The sequence below is a fragment of the Simochromis diagramma genome, unplaced genomic scaffold (genome assembly GCF_900408965.1).
Source record: "Simochromis diagramma unplaced genomic scaffold, fSimDia1.1 OVJJ01000344.1, whole genome shotgun sequence".
NCBI classification, from domain to species: Eukaryota; Metazoa; Chordata; class Actinopteri; order Cichliformes; family Cichlidae; genus Simochromis; species Simochromis diagramma.
The window spans coordinates 13,275,944-13,297,111 of NW_024387375.1; the positions used below are offsets into that span (position 1 = coordinate 13,275,944).

At 40.8% G+C, this 21,168-nt stretch overlaps 1 protein-coding gene across 3 annotated transcripts; it reads left to right on the forward strand.

Annotated features, from left to right (window-relative positions):
* The first annotated feature begins 289 nt into the window (after positions 1 to 289).
* Positions 290 to 21,150, forward strand: vmp1 (vacuole membrane protein 1). Of its 3 annotated transcripts, none has more exons than XM_040009181.1 (12): positions 290 to 366; positions 918 to 1,025; positions 1,280 to 1,412; positions 1,625 to 1,715; positions 2,993 to 3,103; positions 10,409 to 10,576; positions 10,758 to 10,889; positions 14,393 to 14,473; positions 14,608 to 14,724; positions 16,108 to 16,169; positions 18,936 to 19,035; positions 19,488 to 21,150. In XM_040009181.1, the coding sequence occupies exons 2-12, from the start codon at positions 947 to 949 to the stop codon at positions 19,629 to 19,631; spliced, it is 1,218 nt and encodes a 405-aa protein (XP_039865115.1). In that variant the 5' UTR covers positions 290 to 366; positions 918 to 946; the 3' UTR covers positions 19,632 to 21,150. The 3 variants fall into 3 exon arrangements, with proteins under 3 accessions (XP_039865115.1, XP_039865114.1, XP_039865113.1); XM_040009180.1 differs by lacking the exon at positions 290 to 366 and adding an exon at positions 371 to 481; XM_040009179.1 differs by lacking the exon at positions 290 to 366 and adding an exon at positions 387 to 481 and having other exon boundaries at positions 803 to 1,025.
* The last annotated feature ends 18 nt before the right edge of the window (positions 21,151 to 21,168 follow it).

Here is a 21,168-nt window from a genome sequence, read left to right on the forward strand (position 1 = left end):
CGATAACATTAATATAGACCTGCAGGTTTATAGTAATAGTATAACAGTTACCACCTCCAACCCCTGTTTCAGCAAATCTGGCAACCTCCCATTGGACTGCTCCTCACAAGGAACGGAAATGGACCTTTACATCTATTTCACAATAAAAGTATTCGCTTATGAAGTGAAGCATGTGATTTCATCGTAAGTTATTATAATACTTTCATTACACCATGAATCGCTCCCACATTTACTCAGTTAATTAATTACAACATAAAGTAAACAAAAACTTTTTCTACAGCATTTCCCCCCCAGTGGTGCACTGTAGTGCTGGTTTTACTTTGACAGTGCCTGCGTTTGTTTCCGGGTAAAGAGGACAGGAACAAGGTACGGATGTCATGTAATTTTAATAAACATTCCTCTGTTTCTCTCCTGTATAACGTGTGTCTTTTCTCATTACTACAACAGTATAGCGGCAACAAGTTGTTTTAGACGTTTCTCGGTGAGTAAGGGAACTCGTTATTGAGTTTAAACGCCTGATTTTGAGGTACAGACGTCACTAGCTCGGTCGTTAGTATTTTGGCTAGCCGGTTAGCATGTGGAGGGTTATGCACGTATTTAGCACCATATCTACTTACAGACTGACCTACGGAAAGACGACAGCTCACGTCAGCTGTAGCCTTCGCTCTCGTAAAGCAGTCTGTAATAGTTTCACAGTCGCCTCGTTGCTTTCTGTGCTATATCTCTGTCTTTGAATTTGAATGTCAGCTAACCGGCGTGTGAACGAAAGGTTCGCACTAACTGATAGTTTATTGGTTGACAGCTGCTGATAAGGAGTTCCAGTTTCTACACAATCCCTGCTGTAATCTCTTAGCCGTTCAGAAACGGGGACACAGGAAACTCCAACTCCTACTTGTCGTGCTCCTCTCTCGCCCTAGACTGCCTGACCTGCCAGACGGTGATTGACATGGCAGCTAATGGAGCAAGCTGTGAGCAGCCTCAGAAACGCGCAGGAGCTAAAGACAAACTGAATGGGAAATCCGCAGGTAAACTCTATCAGTTGTATCTGTTGTGTAACCTTTGACACAGAACTGCACCCATCACCTTATGGCATTCACGCTTTATAAACACTCACACTGATTCACTCTGGGTTATTTTCACTTTCCATAGGTGCAAACGAGTACATTACAGAGTACATGTATTATGCATTTAGCATTACCAATTCAAGAAGTGGCAATAAGTGTTGTGTCTGTAAGTATTACAGAGTGTCAAAGTGATTTTGTTTCGTTTTATTCTCCAGACTTGTCGTTAAGAGAGAGGAGACAGAAGGATAAGGAAGAGCGCCTGTCTCTGGTGCTATGGAGGAGACCTGTTACCACTTTGCATTACTTTCTCCTGGAGACACTCCTTAAGCTAAAGGAGTGGACGTTTAAGTAAGACATCAAAGGTTTTTCCTGGATTCTTTTCTTAAAATGAAGTTGTCTCCTGGTTGGACATACCCTGTGATTTAAGCTGCTGTATCAAAAAAAAGTACTTATGCCACAGAAGGTGGATTTGTGCATTTTATTGAGACCAGAGACACTTAAATTTAAGGGGGGAAAGAATGGAAGGGGATATGATTGTGTTTTCTTGCTTCCCGATTCAGGCTTTGGCAGCGGAGAGGCATAGTTTTCCTGTGTTTGGTGTTATGCTCTCTCTTTTCCATCGCATATTCAACTGAGGGAGAACACCAGCAAGTAAGCCTCGACTTGTTTTGCTTTCTTAGAGACGTTAAGAATCAGCTAATCAGTTACTTTGTCATCAGCAAGTTTAAAGGTTAATGTTGAGTCACTTTTTATCCTGCTCGAGACTTTTCCAAGAATAAACTTTGCATTGTGAGATAATGCAGTGTGCACTGTTGTCAGGTAACCCTTGATCATGTAGTCATCTGTCTGAACGTTCTGTTTACAAATTCATCTGTGCAACGGTCTGTCACGGTTCAGTTAAAACACTTCAGTCCTTCAGGGCTTCCTAGAACCAACTGAGAATGGCGTAATCATTTACCTAGAACAGCAGGTCAAACATAGGAAATGAGCAGGGGGAAAAAATAACCCAAGAATAAAGCAAATTTAAATATGTCAAAATCACAAATATTAATGTAAAATAAGGTAATGGGATCGAAAAACATATTGTTTTCATTGTAACTGTGCAGTAATAACTGTTAAGACAGAATTTCCCTGTAAACGGAGTATAATGAATATTGGTCTAATGCTTTTTTAAATAAATAAACCAATGTAGTTATTAAACGCCTAAAAAAGATTAACTTTTTGTATCATTTATTGTAGAGGTGAGCAATGTGACACTTTTTAATTGTGGACAATCTGATTTGGGCACTTCATACAAAATACAAGGTATATGTTTTGCAAGAGCCAAATGAAGATTCTCTTTCTTATGTTTGCCTCATTTATGATTGTGGAGCCTTTCTCTTTGGCACATTTAAGTAAACCTTACCATCTTACTGGGAGTTTATGCATCGGTCGGACATTTATGGCATACGCACAATGTAACCTCAAACCACTCTGCAACTACTCTAAAATCAGGCCTTAGACAGTAGCCACCCACTCTGTCCATCAGTCATTCCACATCAGCATCAGGAAGCGGCAATATGACTGATGGTGACTGACTTTTGTTTTCACTCTTTATAAACTTCACTCGATTACTTTTAAAGCTGACGTATAAATCATCAGTTATGGTCCAAATTTTCAGAATTCAATGGAAGCGAAAACAGGAAGTTGTGATTCAGGCCTTTTACACTTAAGTAACAGTGACTTCCTGTGTGTCCAGACAACACATGCAGATCTTATGTGATAACAGAGTATTCAGCTAATCCTGAAGGGAAGATTTTCACTCAACTTTTTAGATTTTACCTTGAAAGATCATCATCTGATCTTTTAGACGCTGGTGACTACCCTGCCCTTCCCCTTGTCTGATTTATGTATATAGTTAATTTTCTTCAATTTTTTTTCCTTTGCAGTATGTTCAGTATCTGGAAAAGAAGTTCCTATGGTGTGCCTACTGGGTAGGCCTTGGGATCCTGTCTTCAGTGGGCCTTGGAACTGGTCTGCACACCTTCCTTCTCTACCTGGTAAGATAGCATCAGCCGTATGGAAATGCAGATGCAAAATACCTTTACTGAAGTAAAGGTAGATAACAGAGGCAATAACAATGACATGGTTTATATTTAGACTGAACAGGTTTTATATGCATAGACAACAGACCGTTTTAGGCGTGAAACAGTACTCACTGATATGAAACAAAGTGTGGCTACCCACCATTAAGAACAAAGTGTAGTCATAGTAGGAATTTTGAGAGCAGGGATAGTTGTGAGTCACTTTGTAAAATGGCAAAAACTTAAAAACATATATTGAAAAATACAAATTTAACATTTGCAAAAGGAGCAGGGAATACCTGTAAGCGAGAGTCATTCAGCTTTACCTGTCTGTACAGATTCTACTCCCTGTCGTTATTTTACAGTTCAGAATAAAGCTGCTTCTCCTTTGTCACACTATGGCAGGTAGCGCTACGTGTTTGATTTGAGTTTTACACCAGATGCCCTTCTTCATGCTGGAATTGAACCAGTGACCTAAGTGAATGTGTAAACCACCAAACTGTGGGAAAAGATGTAACCATATTCCAAATCTGAGGAAATGTAATTGAATTCCACTTGTGTTAATCATTTCTGGTCTAGATTGAATTAGCTGAGTTTTACTGAATACTGGCCTGACTAAAGGCTACAAAATGTAAAGAGAAATTGATTACCGACATTATCTGGTTGGTTATGCTCAGCATGGGTCAGAATATAATTTACCTTAACAGTTAGCGATTTTCTTACAAAAATGCTAAATTTGCAGAATTCTGCAAAATCGCTGTTTGTTTGTTCCTGTACTCACCAGAGGATGGCGTCATAGTCCACACCGAGCCATGAGCCCTGTGTTTCTTCTAACGTCACATGTTTGTCACACGTCTGTCGAAGGCTTTGTGTGAGTGAAGTGTAATTTTCCCCTGACAGGCAGTCACAGAGTGACTGTCACACTGAGTCACCATGAACATGCGTCATTGGTCTTTGGTTGTGGCTAAAAGGAGAATTTAGCAAAATGAAAGAGAGGAAGAAATTCTCCACCAAAGTCCGCTTCAGGCTGATGATGTGGCTTCTGTGCTGCAGAACATGTGCCGATGTGGTTCAGCTGAGTCAGCCATTTCCATTATAATGAAATAATGGGAAAAGATGTAACTGTGACCTTCCCCTTTTTCTTCTTCTTCTGTTTTTTTTAAAGAAATGGTGTACACTCCCTCCATTAATTCTTTACAGCCGTCTAGTGCTCTGCTTCTTTACATACTGTGTGCAACAATAATGACATAGCAGCAGTGGCTCGTGCCATATACTCTGTGTGGGGTTGTGTATTGTGCTTTTCTTTTGCAGTGAGAATATTAAACAGCTCTGGTTTTCATAATAACTTGTCCTTATGTACCAAAAGTCAAGTCATGAAACATTGTGTCTAGACCAAAAAAAAGGAATTCAGATTACTCCACCGCAGAGGAGTTTGACTTGTTCCTCAAGAGATTGACTTCTTTTTTTTCTTTAATCACATTACAGTAGGGATTTTTTTTGTTTGGATAATTGTTCACCCTTATTTCCTTCAACATCTTGCATTCATTTTCATAAACTGTTGGGCACTAAATTATTTACCTGCATGGCACTGGCAGCAGCACAGGACCTCATGTCTGCTTGTGTATATATAGGACACTTTTATAAAGAAGGCATACTTCAGGTTTTATTTCTTTCTTCCTGGCCGCCAGAGATGCTATGTAATACCTGGATATCTGTTGATTACATATGCAGTCACATGTGTCACCTGTGTGACCCACAGTGATCCAAGCAAACTGATATTAGGGTCTGGCACCCAGCAATTTAATTTTCTTGTCTTTAAGTGTAGCATAGGTTGCTTATGGTCTCTGCTGGTAGCTTTCCATCCTCTCATTTGGAGCTACTCTCCATCCTCCAGAGGTTTCATACCTACAGCCTATCTCTACCAAGAATTTTGCTGATCCTTCAGTCGAAGAGGTTCTGTAGGCTCTCCTGCTTATTTTATAGTTTATGATTGTGTCTATTTGTGGAGGTATTTGCCTACAGAGAACCTACAGAGAGGGGCTTTCATCCAATTAAACCTCCAAAATCCCAACTGTGTGTTGCTCAACGTGGATGATGCTTTACATTAGTCGAGTATGATTGACAGCGGCGTTAACTAGAAATGGGAGAAGCATGAACTCCTCATCAATCCATACTCACTCATTAGGGGGCCTTATCCCTTTATGTTTGGGAACTGTTTGCACTTAAGCTCTTCTATAACACTGGCCTTATAGTTTGCCATAGGTTATTAGATTAAGGGCTTTTTCTCCTTAACTTGCTGTCCAGCAGACTCTCTGCTGCTGTTGTCACCACTCCTTCAGAACCACGACTCCAAACAGCTGATGAGAGAAGTCACTTGTCTGATTTGCCTTCTTTTGCAAGCCGACATGACAAAGATGCAGTGTCCTTACAACCAGGTGCACTTTCCCTCTGCAGGCCAAAGCCACGTGCATTTTTTCCATCTGTGGATGGTGGGTTGATATATGCACCTTAACTTGGGAGCAGGTGGTCTTAGTCATAGTTTTTTATTTATTTTTTTTTATTTTGACAAAAATAAAATTTAGTTTTAGTTATAATTTAGGCATCTAAATTCTTTATTTTTTGAAGTTTTAGGCAACTAAATATCATAAGATTATCATAGACCAAATCTGAAGTTGATTTGGTTTACTAATTTATAGGGTGTGAGAAGTTTGTTAACAAAGCATCTTCTTTTCTTTGATATCAAATGTGAAATATGTCCAGATATCTTCTTTTCTCTTCCGTTGACGTTTAATGTTTTGCCGCGTTTTCATGTGAAACGGAGGACATGGGAGGGCCCCACCACATCCTGTTATTCGGTGGTAGATCAAATTGTGCCCGCTAACCTTGCTGCACAAGGAGATTTCTTTTGATTGGATAACCTCCAAACTCGACCTGCCTCGCTAAACAAATTAATCAATTGTGATTGCATCTCTTTTCTCCAGAACATTTTCATCTGGTTTTTATTTGTCGATGACAGTGTCGGTATATTTCATCACAGTTTTTTGTCCTCATGCATTTGTTTTTATGTAGTATTGTCTTGTTTTTATCAGGAAAAAACAGTTAAAGAAAAATATCAGTAAACAAAATGAACACTGTCTCCGACAGAACTCTTCTCTCGTCCATATGTCCCAGTTAGGGCTCACGGTAAACTTTGTGTTATTTGATACCATGTCAGATTGTCATCGGTGTCGGATTGTTTTCAAGGAATTGCCCACATTTGTACTGAGGCAAATGCCCTCATTTTGTTTCCTCCAGAGGGTGGATTACATTCTCAGCCTTTTTCTTGTTTTCAAAGAAGTTCAAGGCTCAAATTCAGTGTTTTCCTTTGGTTGCTGGGGAAACTCACAGCGGCAGCTGCAGTCGACCCACTACACCTCATTTCATCAACACCTTGGACTTCGATTCCGAAGAGGTACCAAAGCAGGTCAGTGGCAGTCTGGGCTTTCCACTGTTGTAGTATTCTTTTGGGATCACCTTCCCTCCAGGCCAAGAGGTGATGTTTACAGATGCCTTCCTCTTAGTTAGCAAAGGCAGTATGGAAGCACAGGACAGTGTGTAGGATCAGAGGCTGCTTCACATCGGTGTGCTGGAGCTATGGGTTGTATACTTGGCCCTCAGGCATTTCCGATAACACGTTGACCATGTATTGTATCAACTATCTAAGCACCAGATCCAGCCTGTCCTGCATGGAAGCTCAAGGGCTCCTGATATGAGCCTCACCTCGTGAGTTTTTCTTGAAAAGATGAGACTTTTGGAGACAACTTTGTCAAAACCTCTGCCGTTTCTTTGCTCCCGGTTTTGACTGATTCAACACATTTACCAGTGCTGCTGTGGAGGTTTTACCTGAATGGTGACGCCTGTTGTTTAGGAGAATACTGCACTGATGCCATCAGCACTAGTATAAATGGGGACTTCCCTGTTTATGTCTGATACGACTAAAGCGGCAAGCATAATGGGGCATAATGTAAAACGTCACTTCTACCCATGACATTTTACATTACCTTGAAAGGTGTTCCACTGACTGACATCTGTACCACAGCTGCTTGGACTTCCTGTTGTACCTTCGCCCACTTCTGTAAAGTTAATGTTGCCATTCACATTGTGGGTACAACAGTTTCTTCTGGTCCTTCACTCCGCAACTGCACTGTGGTGAATGCAAATTCATCATGACGTTTTTTTATTGAAGTCATACCAATGAAGTTAAGTAATCGAATACCATCTCTTGCAGTCAGGAATAATGGAAGCAAAACAAGAGCTGGGAATCTAAGATTCTGTGAATTCTTTATCACCACCAGAGCACACCGGTGATTAATGAAATTTGCTGCGTACCAGATCCCTTTATTGGGTTACACGTGTAATTTTTATTTCTGTACCTGTTCATAATATACTAAACACGTCATCAGACTGGGTATTGGTCTTTTTCTCTGCATATGTATGAAACTGCTGCATATGGATTGTTTATGAACTCTGTTCTAGTACTCTGTTCTGCAGAGCACGACACAGTGTATTGTGAAAGCATGATACAAATATGCAAGATAAAATTAATTGCAACAGAATTGCCCCATAGCTGTGGGGCAATCCCAATGAGTAACCCATCAAACGCTGGTATGAATCTCCTGCAATCTGTCAGCAGTGTCTCACGTTCCAGCCCAGGCATCTATTTAGCTTATTTCACTTCATATATTGAATCATTCTCTCTTATTGGAGCTTTCGTCCTCTGCCATCTTTGTAATATCTTATATCAAGTCTGTTTGTTCAGGTTGTTTGGTTGGAAAGGATTCTTGTTCATTGACACATGGAATTATTGTTGACTGTCGCACTCCCCTTGTTACTTTCATTGTTTGTCCTGATTGGCTTCATTGAGAGTGCCTAATTCTCCAAATTCCTCTGATATTTTGTAATTTTTCACAGAAATGGTGAAGCATTCTTTACATTGTTGTTACTTGACGTGAGCCCACTGCTCACATGGAGATTATTTCCTGTCTCTTAGTTTGCTAAAGTTTAGCTCATGCTCTGAGTGCTTGTACCTTTTGAATCTGTCCGCTCTGTTCAGTTGATTGATTTGTCTGGCATCATGGCATGAAACCGTTTCACTCCAGTGAGCGCTGCAGTAGACTTAAAATTGGCCAGTCAGCAAGCACCGAGTGTGGGACTGACACAGTTGTAAAGCTCTTAAGAAGTGTGGGTGATCGAGGGAATACCCCTGCACCACAAAAATAGGTTTAAGTAGCTGCGATGTTAGACCCGAGATGGAAACGGAGTGTGCCGTGTTGATAGATCTGACTAATTTCAGTCATTCACATTGCAGTAACTTCTGTCACACGTCTCTGTTCAACGTTAATACCAACCATACACGGAAAATGTGTAATATTGTTTTTGAAGAAAAACCACATTTCCCACCAGAAGAATTACACGGAATTTACTTCAAGCCTGAAGCATTAACACATGGCCACATAGAGAGCATGAGGTCACTGTGATCCTCTGGGTGAGGGGAGTAACTCACCAGTATGAGCTCTTCATCATGATGTTTTTGGATGTGTTGCCAAGCAAACACTGGGTTCTAGTCTTTATGTTGTGCTTAAACTACTCATCCTCATGATGCCTGTACTTATACGTGTCTGAATTGAGAATTTAAATTTTAGGAGACCAATAATTTAAATGAAAAAGGTTTTCATTTATGTCGATGCACTGCTTTGTCAGTTCACCCCTTTGGCAATCTTTTTAAGGAATTTTTCATGATTAACTGAGATTGTTTCCCAATTTTTGGGTGAATTCATTCCACTTTCAACCAGAATCTCACATAATGGAACCCAAACACAGGGATATTTGAATGTTTGGCTTTCCCCTTAAGTTATTGTGGTTGCTCATCATCCCTCAGGATTAAACATGACCACACCCGCTACCATCAGGTCAACATTTCACTGTAGGACTTTTTTCTTTTTAATGAAATTTGTTGAACTCGTTTACTAGGCCAGAGTTAAAAGTAACCTATGGCCCTTCCTGCTGCATCATATTCCTAACCACCTTTTACACACTGAATACCACTAGTGGTTTAAACAGGAAATAATGTCATGTATGTTTGTTCCATGCACAGAGGGTCTCTGTGCATGGAACAGAGACCTTCATCACTGCAGACCAGTGATGAAGCAAAGAACTGTTTGATAGATCCTGAATGAGTTCTGTTGATGCGAACGAACAAAGAGAGCAGTGCCGGTGCTGCTACAGCTCCTATCAAACGAGCGTGTCTGAATGTTAAGAGCTTAGGTGTGTTTTACTCCTTGGTAACAGTGTCTTGTTGTCTCACAAAGGGCTAATGTTAAATGAAGTCCTGCTTGGATGAAAAGGGAGTGTCTTGTGTAAACTAAAGAAGCCTCCTGTGTGCTCATACTCTGAGTGGGTGGAGAGTTACCATGATGAAGCATTTGCAGTCAGCACAGACTAATTGTGCGCTGTCCATCTACTGTCACTGTTGCCTGTTTCACCTCAAAGAAGCATAATGAAGTAGCTATGTTGTGGTTGCAGGTTGCCCAACTGTTACTGAGGCCAGGTGGCTCAACCTAACCGCCTCGACAGTGATAAGTGATGACATAGCTACCTGCCAGAGTGGCGGCATGACTCAGCTGCTGGTGCTTTGTGTTTGTTGCTTACAGTGTAGCACTCGCAAGCTGTGTTTAACAATACAACAGCAGCTTAAATTACTGCAAACTGCAGGCCACAAAAAGATCACAATCAACACCTTTTGGAAGGACTTTGAACAACAACGACAACTTTAGTTGAAGAGAGATATATTGCACGACTGCAATATGAAATATCTGCTCCTGTTTGAAAGGCTGAAGTTGACACAGACTAATAATTAAAATATAAAGAAAATCAATCTTTAGCCCTTAACTTTGCTGTTCGAGAGTCTTTTGAGTAGCCTTTTGCTCACACTATGACCTTACGTTCATGTTCTTTTGAGCATTTTTCATCATAAAGACATTTGATGACCTCCCCTGTCCTTTTTAATGAGTTATGAGTCAGTGAAGATCTCTATCATGGATTTTTCCAAGGGTTGCCACATGGACAGAGACCACCCTCACTAACGTCTGATACACACTCAGTCATTTTGTTCTGTAAGCATGGCTGCAATATGATAGAAACCACTCAGTTCAGAAAGGATCTTCAAGGGTTTCTCTTAGTGGGCTATCAAAGGGGTAAAGGGTTGATGTAACTTGGCTTATTTTCCATCTGTCTCGCTCTCAGGGCCCTCATATAGCTTCAGTAACCCTGGCAGCATACGAGTGTGGGTCCACAGACTTCCCAGAGCCTCCCTACCCAGACCAGATTGTTTGTCCCGAAGATGGAGGAGTGGAGGACACAATCTCCCTCTTCTCAATCATGTCAAAGGTCCGACTGGAGGCCTGTATGTGGGTGAGTGTTAGCTTGAATAAAGATACACTAGAGTTATCCACCCTGACGCACACCAAGAATGCTTTTTCAGGGCTCTGTTGGTCTCGTTTGTGCATAAATCCAAAGTATATCTAATCTTTCACCAAGTAGTTTGATGCATAACTGAGTTATCGCAAACATAAAATGTTCTGTTTATGTTTAGGGTGCCGGCACCGCCATCGGAGAGCTGCCTCCTTATTTCATGGCCAGAGCGGCTCGTCAGTCGGGAGCTGATCCAGACGATGAGGACTACGAGGAATTTGAGGAGATGTTGGAGCAGGCCGAGGGTGCTCAGGTCAGAAGCACTTGTTTTCGTAAAGTGTTAGGTCCTAGGATGTGCACTGGTGTGAACATCAAGAATATTTAAAGATTAAAGAAGGATTATGCTCAGATATGCTTTTTGATAAATGTGATTTCGAGAAGCCTAAAAAGGCGACATTTAAGTTATATCACTTATTATTTAATTGAGTATGGCTTCCATTTTTGTTTTTGTTTTTTTTGTTTTTTTAATGCTTCTTTCCCGCTCACAAAAATTAGCCAGCGCTCCCTTATCACCCCTATTCTTGCTTCATTTCACGGGCTTCCAGTAAAATTCAGAATCCATTTAAAAATTGACAGGTCAAGCCCTACATGGCCGGGCTCTGGCATCTGAGACCTTACAACAGCAGCTGGCCTCTCAGATCATCTGATCGGGCTCGCTTAGCTGTTCCATGTTCCTTTTTTTAAAACCAGAGGCGATCACGCTTTTAAGGTTGCAGCTTTTAAGGCCGGCTAAATCTGCGGTTTGTTTTAAATGACTGCCGTTTTGTAGGTTAGCTTTTTCTTAATCTTTCTCCCATTATTTTTGGCTTTTGTTCACTTCTAATGTGTTTATGGAAGTGTGCATGTTGGCATGAAGGTCTGCGTGCTGGAACATGTATTCTTATTTTTAATGTGCGGTTTTATTCAAACTGTGAAGCACTTTGTAACAGTGTGTTTTAAAAAGCACTGTACAAATAAAGTTATAATTCTTTCCAAATAAGTTATATTTGGTTTGAACAGGGGCCCAAAGTCATCCAGCCCGCCTTGTACTCAAAGAGCAAAGCAGTTACACTCAATATTGGACTATCTATCTATACATGTTCGGATTTATTTTAATGTAGCTGCTTACACGGTGCCCACAGACTCAATACGATATGATCTTATTTAATATGGTTTAATTTCATAATGTGCAACTGACCACAAAGCCACTGTCCAGTGATTGGTCTCAAAGTGGCACGTGACTTCAGTGAAGCCCCGCCCTTCTTGCACTTCCAGTAAATCTGTGTGTTCGTGGGTGAGTCACCCTGAGCACAGCTCCCTCTTTAATCATCCCTCGGGCTTTGCTCTCTCGCTGCCTCCCTCCGTCTCTCTTTTCACCGGCCTCTAATTTGAATGACAGGCAGCGCTGTCAGGAACTGAGTTCACATGACTGGAGACTGCTGAGATCAGAGGCTGAGTAAGCAGAACAGAAATTAGAGAAATGGTGTCCATTGTCTCCATCACCTAGTCCCACTTCAGTGGCTCTCAGCTGACAAGGTCATCTTCACAGGGTGTTGTTTTGTTCAGGACATATACACTTAGGTGTGTGTCAGGGGCATTCTGAGAAGCACTGCAAAGACCCATTAACATAAAACAGTTATTGGAATGGATACCAAAGAAGAAGAAAAAAGACTGAGTGTGACAAAAATGGAAACGCATGTCCCTAAATGTGGTAAAACCTGCCTTTGTGTGCAGTGTTGTAGTATTGCAGTGAGCAAATTGAATCTGAGCAGACATGTTCGAGCTGCATCCAGGCAAGTGGTGAAAGGTTGGTTGAAGATGAGAAGAATTTGCTTGTTTACAGATCGGTGCATACCGCAGGAGGCAGTGCTTTAGAGTTGCTCATCCAATATCAGGAGAAGAACCATATATGATGAATTGATTTACATAAAAATGACCAAAACCCTGAGGAAGACTTGGAGTCAATACACGTTATGCCTGAATTAGCAGGAAATCTACATCGTTATTTATTTATATAAGGCTTGTGTTCACCCTACTGATGAGCACCTGTTTAAGCCTTTAGAGAAACATGGTGCTTCCTTTTTTCTGATGTTCTGAACACAAAAGTTTTTACCAAAAGTCTTATTATATCACCAGTACCGTATTTTTGACCATAAGGTGCACCGGATTATAAGGCGCATTAAACTTTACTCAACTCATTCTTCTTGCTTCCTCCACTTCTGTACCATTAATTCATTAATGTTGAATTCTCTGGCAGCTGCTCTATTCCCATGTTGCTGCAGTATATTAATGACTAACCTTGTATTGTGGATGGATTATCTCAGTTGTTCTCCTGACTGAAGTTTGGTCCGTTTACAGCATCCTGCCATGCGATTGCATTTGTCCCTAACCATTGGGAACCCTCACGTTAACTTTTATCGAGTGGGAAAAAGTTGGCGTTCATCCTCCAGCTTTACTGTGTTTATGTTATGCTAACATAGCTGTGTCGCTAGCGATCACGTAGCACATCATTATATACCAGCTAGTCCAATTTCAGTAACCCTACAAAAGTCACTGCTGTTAGGTTTCTGTCTTCATTTATGTTGGAAGTGATAGCAGAGCTGTACGTTTTAATTTTTTCAGAAATCTCTGTCAGAACATGCTGCTATATCATATTTAGGTGGAAACTAGCGAGCTAACTTCCTGCTAACTTCTAACTCAATTAAATTTAATAAATTCTGTTTTCATGGATGCCTGCATGTTAAACTTAATTGTTACACCTGGTAAAGATGAAAGAATTTAGACAGTTTTTAACTCTCAGTGATGTCGTAGTGACTTTGGGACCTGAAGCGGATGGAGTTTTGGACCCAGATTACTCCTTGAGGCTCCTGACTACAGTAGCCCTAATGCTCCAACAATCTATCAAGCAGTGCGGCTTCATAGCTTACCAAAATCATACTAAAACATTTTATGACGGATTTTTGAGCGCCGTGTACCAAGTAAAACCGGTTTGAGGTCAGTAAGCACAACCAGAATTCATACATAATGCATGCACTGTTGATTTTTTTCAGAAAATTTACGAGTTTAAGTGTGAAAAATACGGTAATTGTTTCGGTGGGTGCATTATAAGCCTTATAAAGGGTAACAGCATTGAAGACTCAGGATGCAGTTTTTATGAACAGTTGCACTGAAACGAACATGAAAAAAGGACTTAGTTTTTATCAACCTCGGTACTTTGGTGCTTTCTTAGTTATAGAAGATTAAAAACTAAACTTAAATTTAACTTTTTGTTGAAAATAAACACACATGGTGCCAGTTTTTGTTTTGTTTTCTTTACACTGGCTTCCTGTGCCTTTGATGTTTTTCCTCTATCTCAGATCTTCACAATATAGCCGCAGATGTTTCAGCCTCTCAGAAAAAAACCAAAAGGTCCTCTGCACTTTTGTACCAAATTCACCAAACCTCAGAGAAAGTCTTAAATTGCTCTAAAATAGCAGGTATCAGTACTCTATTGCTCCTTGTAATAACACTGGAGACGGCGGCACTGTTAAAACATTTGGTTTGGTTTAAAAAAAAAAAAAAAAAAAAGCACACACATTTGCAAAAAGTACAGAGTGGTTATTTTAAGAAAACAAGAGTGGTTGTGTGTTCAGAGATGTGTATGTGTACATGTGAAATCTTTGATGCAGGGAAGTGTAACAAGAATTAAAAACCCGGCAGCTTAAAATAACAATCCCTGCCTGGCAACCATTGATGCATTTACAATCACTTTATTCACTTGTTGTTGTTGTTTTGCAGGATTTTGTTACAAGAGCAAAACTGGGAGTGCAGCACATGGTGCAGAAAGTTGGATTCTTTGGCATCTTGGCTTGTGCCTCAGTGAGTAGGAAGTTTTCAGGCCTTTTTTAAATTATTTTATTATCTTTTTTAACTTTTAAACTGAGTTTATTACGAACAAATTAATGTTCGTGCCCAGACGACGAATCACTACGATCTAACTTGCCCATTTTCAGATTCCTAATCCTCTCTTCGACCTGGCTGGAATAACCTGCGGCCATTTCCTGGTTCCTTTCTGGACCTTCTTTGGAGCAACTCTGATTGGGAAAGCCATCATCAAGATGCACATACAGGTCAGCAGCACAGTGCAAGCATTGATCAGAGGTGGTTTAAACCTTGCAGAGAGACGGTTTACCTCAAACAGCAGCATGTTTTTTCCTTTTTTTAACATAAGCCCCACAGGCCCACGTACTTGCAGCATCTTGCCTTCAAATATGATTCATCTTTTGTTTCATGTCGTCGCGCTTCTCTGTCCGCAGTGTAATAATGCATCTCAGAAATCCTCTCATAGGAAAAAAACGGTTATCCACTGCTGAGTGATACCCTTTGAACAATCCCCACAAGCCTAAAACGTGTGGGAAAGATCAAGCCTCAGTGTTTAAATCATGAGGTGGCGACTATGAGAAAGTCCTAATTGGACACTTCTGGTTAACTGTTTCTGATGGCGCTCTTTTTTTTTTTTCCTTTTTTTTTTCTTTTCCTTCGGGGATTCCTTATTCTGGTTTGAGCTTTCAGATGCATGCCACGCCACATAAACTTACTCCAGATGAAAGGAGGGAAGCTTTTAAGAAGCATTTAACAAGAGTTTGGATTTTTAAAAATGCACTAGATCCAAAAAAAACAAAAAACACAACTTAATTACGGAGGGTATTGTTGAGTCTACCATACTAGTGACTAATGTAAGCTCAGACTGCAAGGGGCTGTCTGCGTCTGAGGCACACTGTTGAGTGTTTCAACAAACTAAAGCCTATCAATCTCTTGGTGGTACCAGCCAATGATCTCACTATGAGACCTTTCAGACAAAGAGGACTTGAGGCAGTGGGGGTAATGAAGGATGTAGAGTGGATGTGAGGGAAGAGAAGGAAATTGAGCAGACTGTAAGAGGCTACAGGGGGGAGAAGAGTCTTTTGTCCTTTTTTTTTTTTTCCTCCCCCCAAATTCTGTACCTTGAACCTCATGGACGTTGGATGCCATATCCTGTCTGATTTTGTCCAGGGGGCCATGTGTCATGCCGTTTTAGAGCTGATCAGTTTCAGGACCAGGGGGAGAAGGGAAAAAAAGTGGGGGTTTTTTGTTGTTTTTTTGGAACCCCCACCCCTCCACTTGGGTGCTTTGAAAACCACACAAAACCCCTCACACAGACCAAAATTTAGGTTACCGCCAGGTTTGAGTTTCATAATTAGGGTGTCTGTGAACAATGTCAGATGTGGCCTCAATTTCTCAGAGTTGTGTCACTAAAATTAAGAATCTAAACGCATCTTTCTGCCAAGAGTTTTTTTTTTTTTTTTTTTTAAAGGTGCATTTTAAGGAACAAATGTTTTTTGAAAATGCTACACATTTTAGGAGACTTTATGAATAAAGTTGAGAATTTAAAAAAAAATAATTCTGTTTTATCAGCTGTCCTGAATTTCAAAGCAAAGTCATCAATGTTTTTATTTCTTTTTTTTGTTCCTCAGAAACTTTTCGTTATCATCACCTTTAGCAAGCACATAGTGGAGCAAATGGTGTCACTCATCGGGTAAGTTTTTTTCAATTGTTTTATTATGTCCTGTACTGATGTGCGTGTGTGTGTGAGAAAGCCTGCTTTAATTAGAAACTTGGTGGAGTCATTGTCTTTCGTTGGTTTTGTGGTTGGCAGCACATTTGTAAACTTTTTCAGATGCGTTATGAACGCTGATTGGGGATCCTGTATGAATAAATGCTCTCACTGCGGGGGCGTATCGTATGTGCACGCATTTTCCTTCTTTTCTTTTTGATTCACCCCCACCACCACACACACACACACACCAAGGTATTTCTTCCCCCCCACACGTGCAATCAATCTCTGCTAGAGCATTGGTGGTCAGGCGTGTGAGGTCCCATCCAAACATGCTCATCTGACTCACTGAGTTGAGCTGTGACTGAGAGAAGAGGCGGTTAGAGGTTGTAGAAGAAGCTTTTTTGAAAGTAATAAGACTTTAATAAATTATGTAGGTAGGTAGGTCATGGCTCTGGATTCATCTGTTTCAGTTTTCTTTGAAGATGCTGAGTTTTAAATTTAATTTCGTTTTGTTTTTTAATAATGTGGAGGGAATTTGTCAGGCACGGGATGTCAGAAGAGACAAACTCAGCACTTTTTTTTTTTTTTTTTAAGGAAATTGACTCACAGTCATGTAAATGTCTCAAATCTTAAGCAAATTCAAAGAAATAAAGAAAAAAAATCCCCCTAATAGTCTGTCTGTGGTGTAGTGGTTAACACTTGCAAATAAAATGCATCCGGTTTGAGATAAGGAGGAAACAGGAATTCAGTCTCATGGGTCACATTCAAAGTGCTGGTCCCTAAAACTGAGGAGAGCTCCGTCAGGAAACGGCATCAAGCATAAAACCTGCACTAAATCAACATGTGGATCCAACTGTGTCGATCCCCTCGGGAAATAGGGGAGCTGCTGAAAGTACCTATGAAAGCCCCCAATGCTTGTTCTATTGAAGTACATTTATATACGTGTGTGTACATATGTATTATAGGGCTGCTATGATTAGTCAACTAGTCACGATTATGTCAACTATCAAAATCATCGACAACTAATTAAAATTTGTTGTTTGAAGCTTTGTAAGATCCTGAAAGATGCAGGAATAAGTTGTAGGATTTAAGAATGTAATAACAGACTGAAATGGAAGATGGCAGCAATGCATCTACAAGGATGCCAGCTGCCGTAAAATGCCAAAGAAGAAGAAGAAGCAGTCTCCGGTATCGTAGCTGTGTCCAGATTCAGGGGCCACATTTGTAGGTCGATTATGTCACAGCGATGCGATGAAGGCTGTCCAAATTACAAGACTCCGACAAATGCAGCCAACAAATGCGTCCTCCTTTTCCCCAGATTTGAAAGATGGGTCGGGTGTATGCTTCGTGGCCAGACCCATTCAATTAAAAAAAAAAAGACAAAAACTGAGACATACTGCTGAAATTGCACTTTTTTTTTTTTTTTCTTATATTACGATATTTCAGCGATTAAATGTGTGATTTAACTTCTTCACACTGACAGAGAAGATTTCCCGCTGCTCCAGCCCACCTAAGGTCAAAGTTGGCTGCAGGCGGCCCACACCTTTTAGCTAGTTTTAAAATCGGTATCCTCCTTCATAGGAACTTCTTTTTTTACTTTACCAAAAACACTATCTGATTTAAAATGAAATTCAAGGTTCTTTCCCACGTTGCTGCTGCTGTACAGATGACTCTCAGTGACTCGCTATGATGTGTGCAGATAGTTTTTCCTTGCTGATACAGGATGTTTCTTTTCCAGTTTGTGTGAATTCATGTGTGCTTACATGTAAAGTCAAAGCGATAACAAGAATGAATCACACAAAACTAGTTAGGTTTAAGTGACATCAGCAATTACCCTGTGTGTGTGTGTGTGTGTGTGTGTGTGTGTGTGTGTGTGTGTGTGTGTGTGTGTGTGTGTGTGTGTGTGTGTGTGTGTGTGTGTGTGTGTGTGTGTGTGTGTGTGTGTGTGTGTTATCGCTCATGTTTTTGCTTAGTCTAGACAACATGTTTATGTCCTGTCCAGGGCCAGAATTGAATTCATGCGGTGGGAAGGCTGTGAGTACAGCCTGCAGTATATTTTTCTTTTCAGGGTAATGATAAGTTTGAGGTCATGTAGCGATTCTTCTTCAAACTGTACTGCTGCTGACCCAGTGGTAAAACTACAGTACCAGTACCTGTCTATGACATGAATTGTTAAAATTGTATTAATAATGACTACCACCCCCACCCCCCCAGTGAGCTAATTCACTACCTAATAAGGGCATTAGCACGCCCTCATTAGATGTCTTTCCATCCAGAAGGCAGCAATGTTGGTAAAGGTGATGACATCATGTCGACTCACTTCCTCAGTGAAGGGGCTGACACAGACTCCTATAGAGAGCTAAAGGGTATAAAAGGAGGGTTGAGGAGTTTCTGCTTCATTCCTCTCTGCTGCCTGCTCCTGCTCACAGTAACAATTAGAGGAGGTGGCAGCTCCAAGATAGGGCCCACATGTAGGATGGGGCCTTCAGCAGTTGTTGCCTGGCCTGAATGCTGTTTGACTGGATCAGCGAGGACCACCTTCTTTCTTTTTCTTTTTTCTCTAAAGTATTGTTCAGGGAAAGGGAAGACTTGAATAGCTTAGTGTGCAGGATCTGAAGTTTTGGTTTCCATGTCTAAGAAGGCTGCTTAAAGGGTAAGTAACTAAATGTTTCTCTCTCTCTCTCTCCCCCCCCCCTCTTCTTTGTTCTTTTTATCTGTTGCTGCTTTGTGGGTATGCCATGTCAGGTCGGTGCCCAAACTAGGGCCATCTCTCCAGAAGCCCTTCAGGCAGTACCTGGAAGCACAAAGGAACAAGCTGCACCATGCTGGAGGAAGTGCACCAGCGGTAAGAAGATTTAGACTTTACCATGCATTATTTTTGGTCTATTAGCTTTATATGTATATTTATTAAAGGGCAGCCACTAAGTGAATGAGATTTTTTTTTATGGTTGTTTTTTTTTTTTTTTGGCAAGGTTTAATATAATCTGTAAAATTATAAGCTGTAGTATCTACCTAACTACCTTTAAATCCATGCACTAGAGACTCGGAAGCAGTGTTGATGCAAATTCAGATATTGAGATATAGATATATAGATCTCAATAAGTGTAATTAATTAATAACTGTATAAAATGTGTCAGTGCCCTCTGGTGGACAAACTGTGCATAGCAGTCTCTTAATTATTAGCATATCCTTCAGTTGTAAATGGCTGGTTTTATCAGTCTAGCTGATATTCACTGTTTGCTTGTACGAGGGTAAAAAATAAATAAAGCATATCCACCCTAATTTGGGGTTTTTCAGGATGAGAACTGGCTGTCGTGGGTGTTTGAGAAGGTGGTGCTGGTCATGGTCTGCTACTTTGTCATTTCCATCGTGAACTCCATGGCTCAGAGCTACGCCAAGAGGCTGCAGCAGCTGAGGCACTCGGAGGAGAAAACCAAGTGATGGCGAAATAAAGCGGTACAAACATCCAAGTGACTGTGTTTGTGCTGCCGCTGAGAGCTCCACTTTCGGCCACAGCCACTCACAACTTAACCTCACCCTCATCCATTCTCAAAGAGGCTGAACGATCAAGAAACCAGGCATAATTTGTCGGTGTGTGCGTACGCGCGCTTTTTTTCCTTTTTTTTTTTTTTTTTGGAGGATGTATGTGCCGTTTACTGTCTCCTCGTTCAGGTTTTTGTAGTTCTTCTTCATCTCACTCTTTAGGTGTGTCTAGCGCGATTGGTTCTACTGCTGATCTAAACAAGTTACTTTAAATTAACCCATTCATTGACCTCAGAAGTAAAGCAGCGGTTTGGTGGTTGCTGCTGTGTAAGGGCAGTGCCCATCAGATGCTATGCCTTATGCAAGACGGGAAGGCGTGACCTCCCTTGAATATAGCTCTTGACTTATAGACTTGATTTTTATTTAATTTTGTAACCTTTGTGTATGGATGGATCTTGATTTGTCTGTACAGTGTGCTGCCAAGATAACTGCTGTGGATGGTGTTTCTTTTCAGGGTTTCATTGACCTCATGGTTTTTGTCCTGTAAGACCAATTTTGTCTTTTGTTTCTGGAATTGTCCATTTAAAAATGGCAGGAGGAGGAGGGAGAAAAAAAGCAATATCAACGTCAGATGATGTGGTATTGATGTTTTGCACATTGTGTAAATATCTTACTATCTTTTTGACGGTATGTTCAGATGTATTTCTATTCTATGGTCTGTGTGAACATGAGTCAATTTGAACCAAAACCCACAAGAAAAGGCGATATCATTTGTAAAGTGACGATGTACCCTCAGCTAACTAGTACCATTTCTATTCTGTACATTTGACTTGAACCTGGGATCAGATCATACATAAAACATGGAAATCGTGGCACTTCTTCTCCAGACTGAGTCTCTCATTTGTTTGGATTCTCCTGAAATGTTCATCCATGGAGGCTCCCCCCGTGTAATACTGTTAGGTTTAAGACCCAACACAAAAGATTTGATTTGTAATTGTCTCTTTGAAACGATCATCTTTAAGGTAAGTGTCACGTCAGCCCTAACACACTTATTTTGACTGCTTTTAGTACCAGACGCATGACATCCTTCATGGTAGGACCAGAATTTGGTTTTTGATGATTATTTCTCAGCTTGCCTGCCTTCCCGACTCTTAAACATACTCTGTAGATCCTGGCCGACTTCAGCTCATGGTTGAGACTCTCCAACCATGTGGTTTGGCATTCCTTCACACCACTCTTCCACACCATCAGCTAGCTTATCAGACTGGTGTTGGCTGTTGGATGTGCTTGGCAACAGCGGTCTGTAAGCTGGCTGAAGTTGTTGGTCTTCAGCATTTCTGGGTTCGTCTCGAGCACTGCAGCTACACGTTAGTGGGTCTGCGTGCGGACAACGCTGTTATCTAAAGAGACTCTTTGCTTTTATGTCACTCCACTTCTACTGTGTAAAACTCATAAACAATAAACAGATGAAAAGTGATTCTTTCGCTACTTTTCT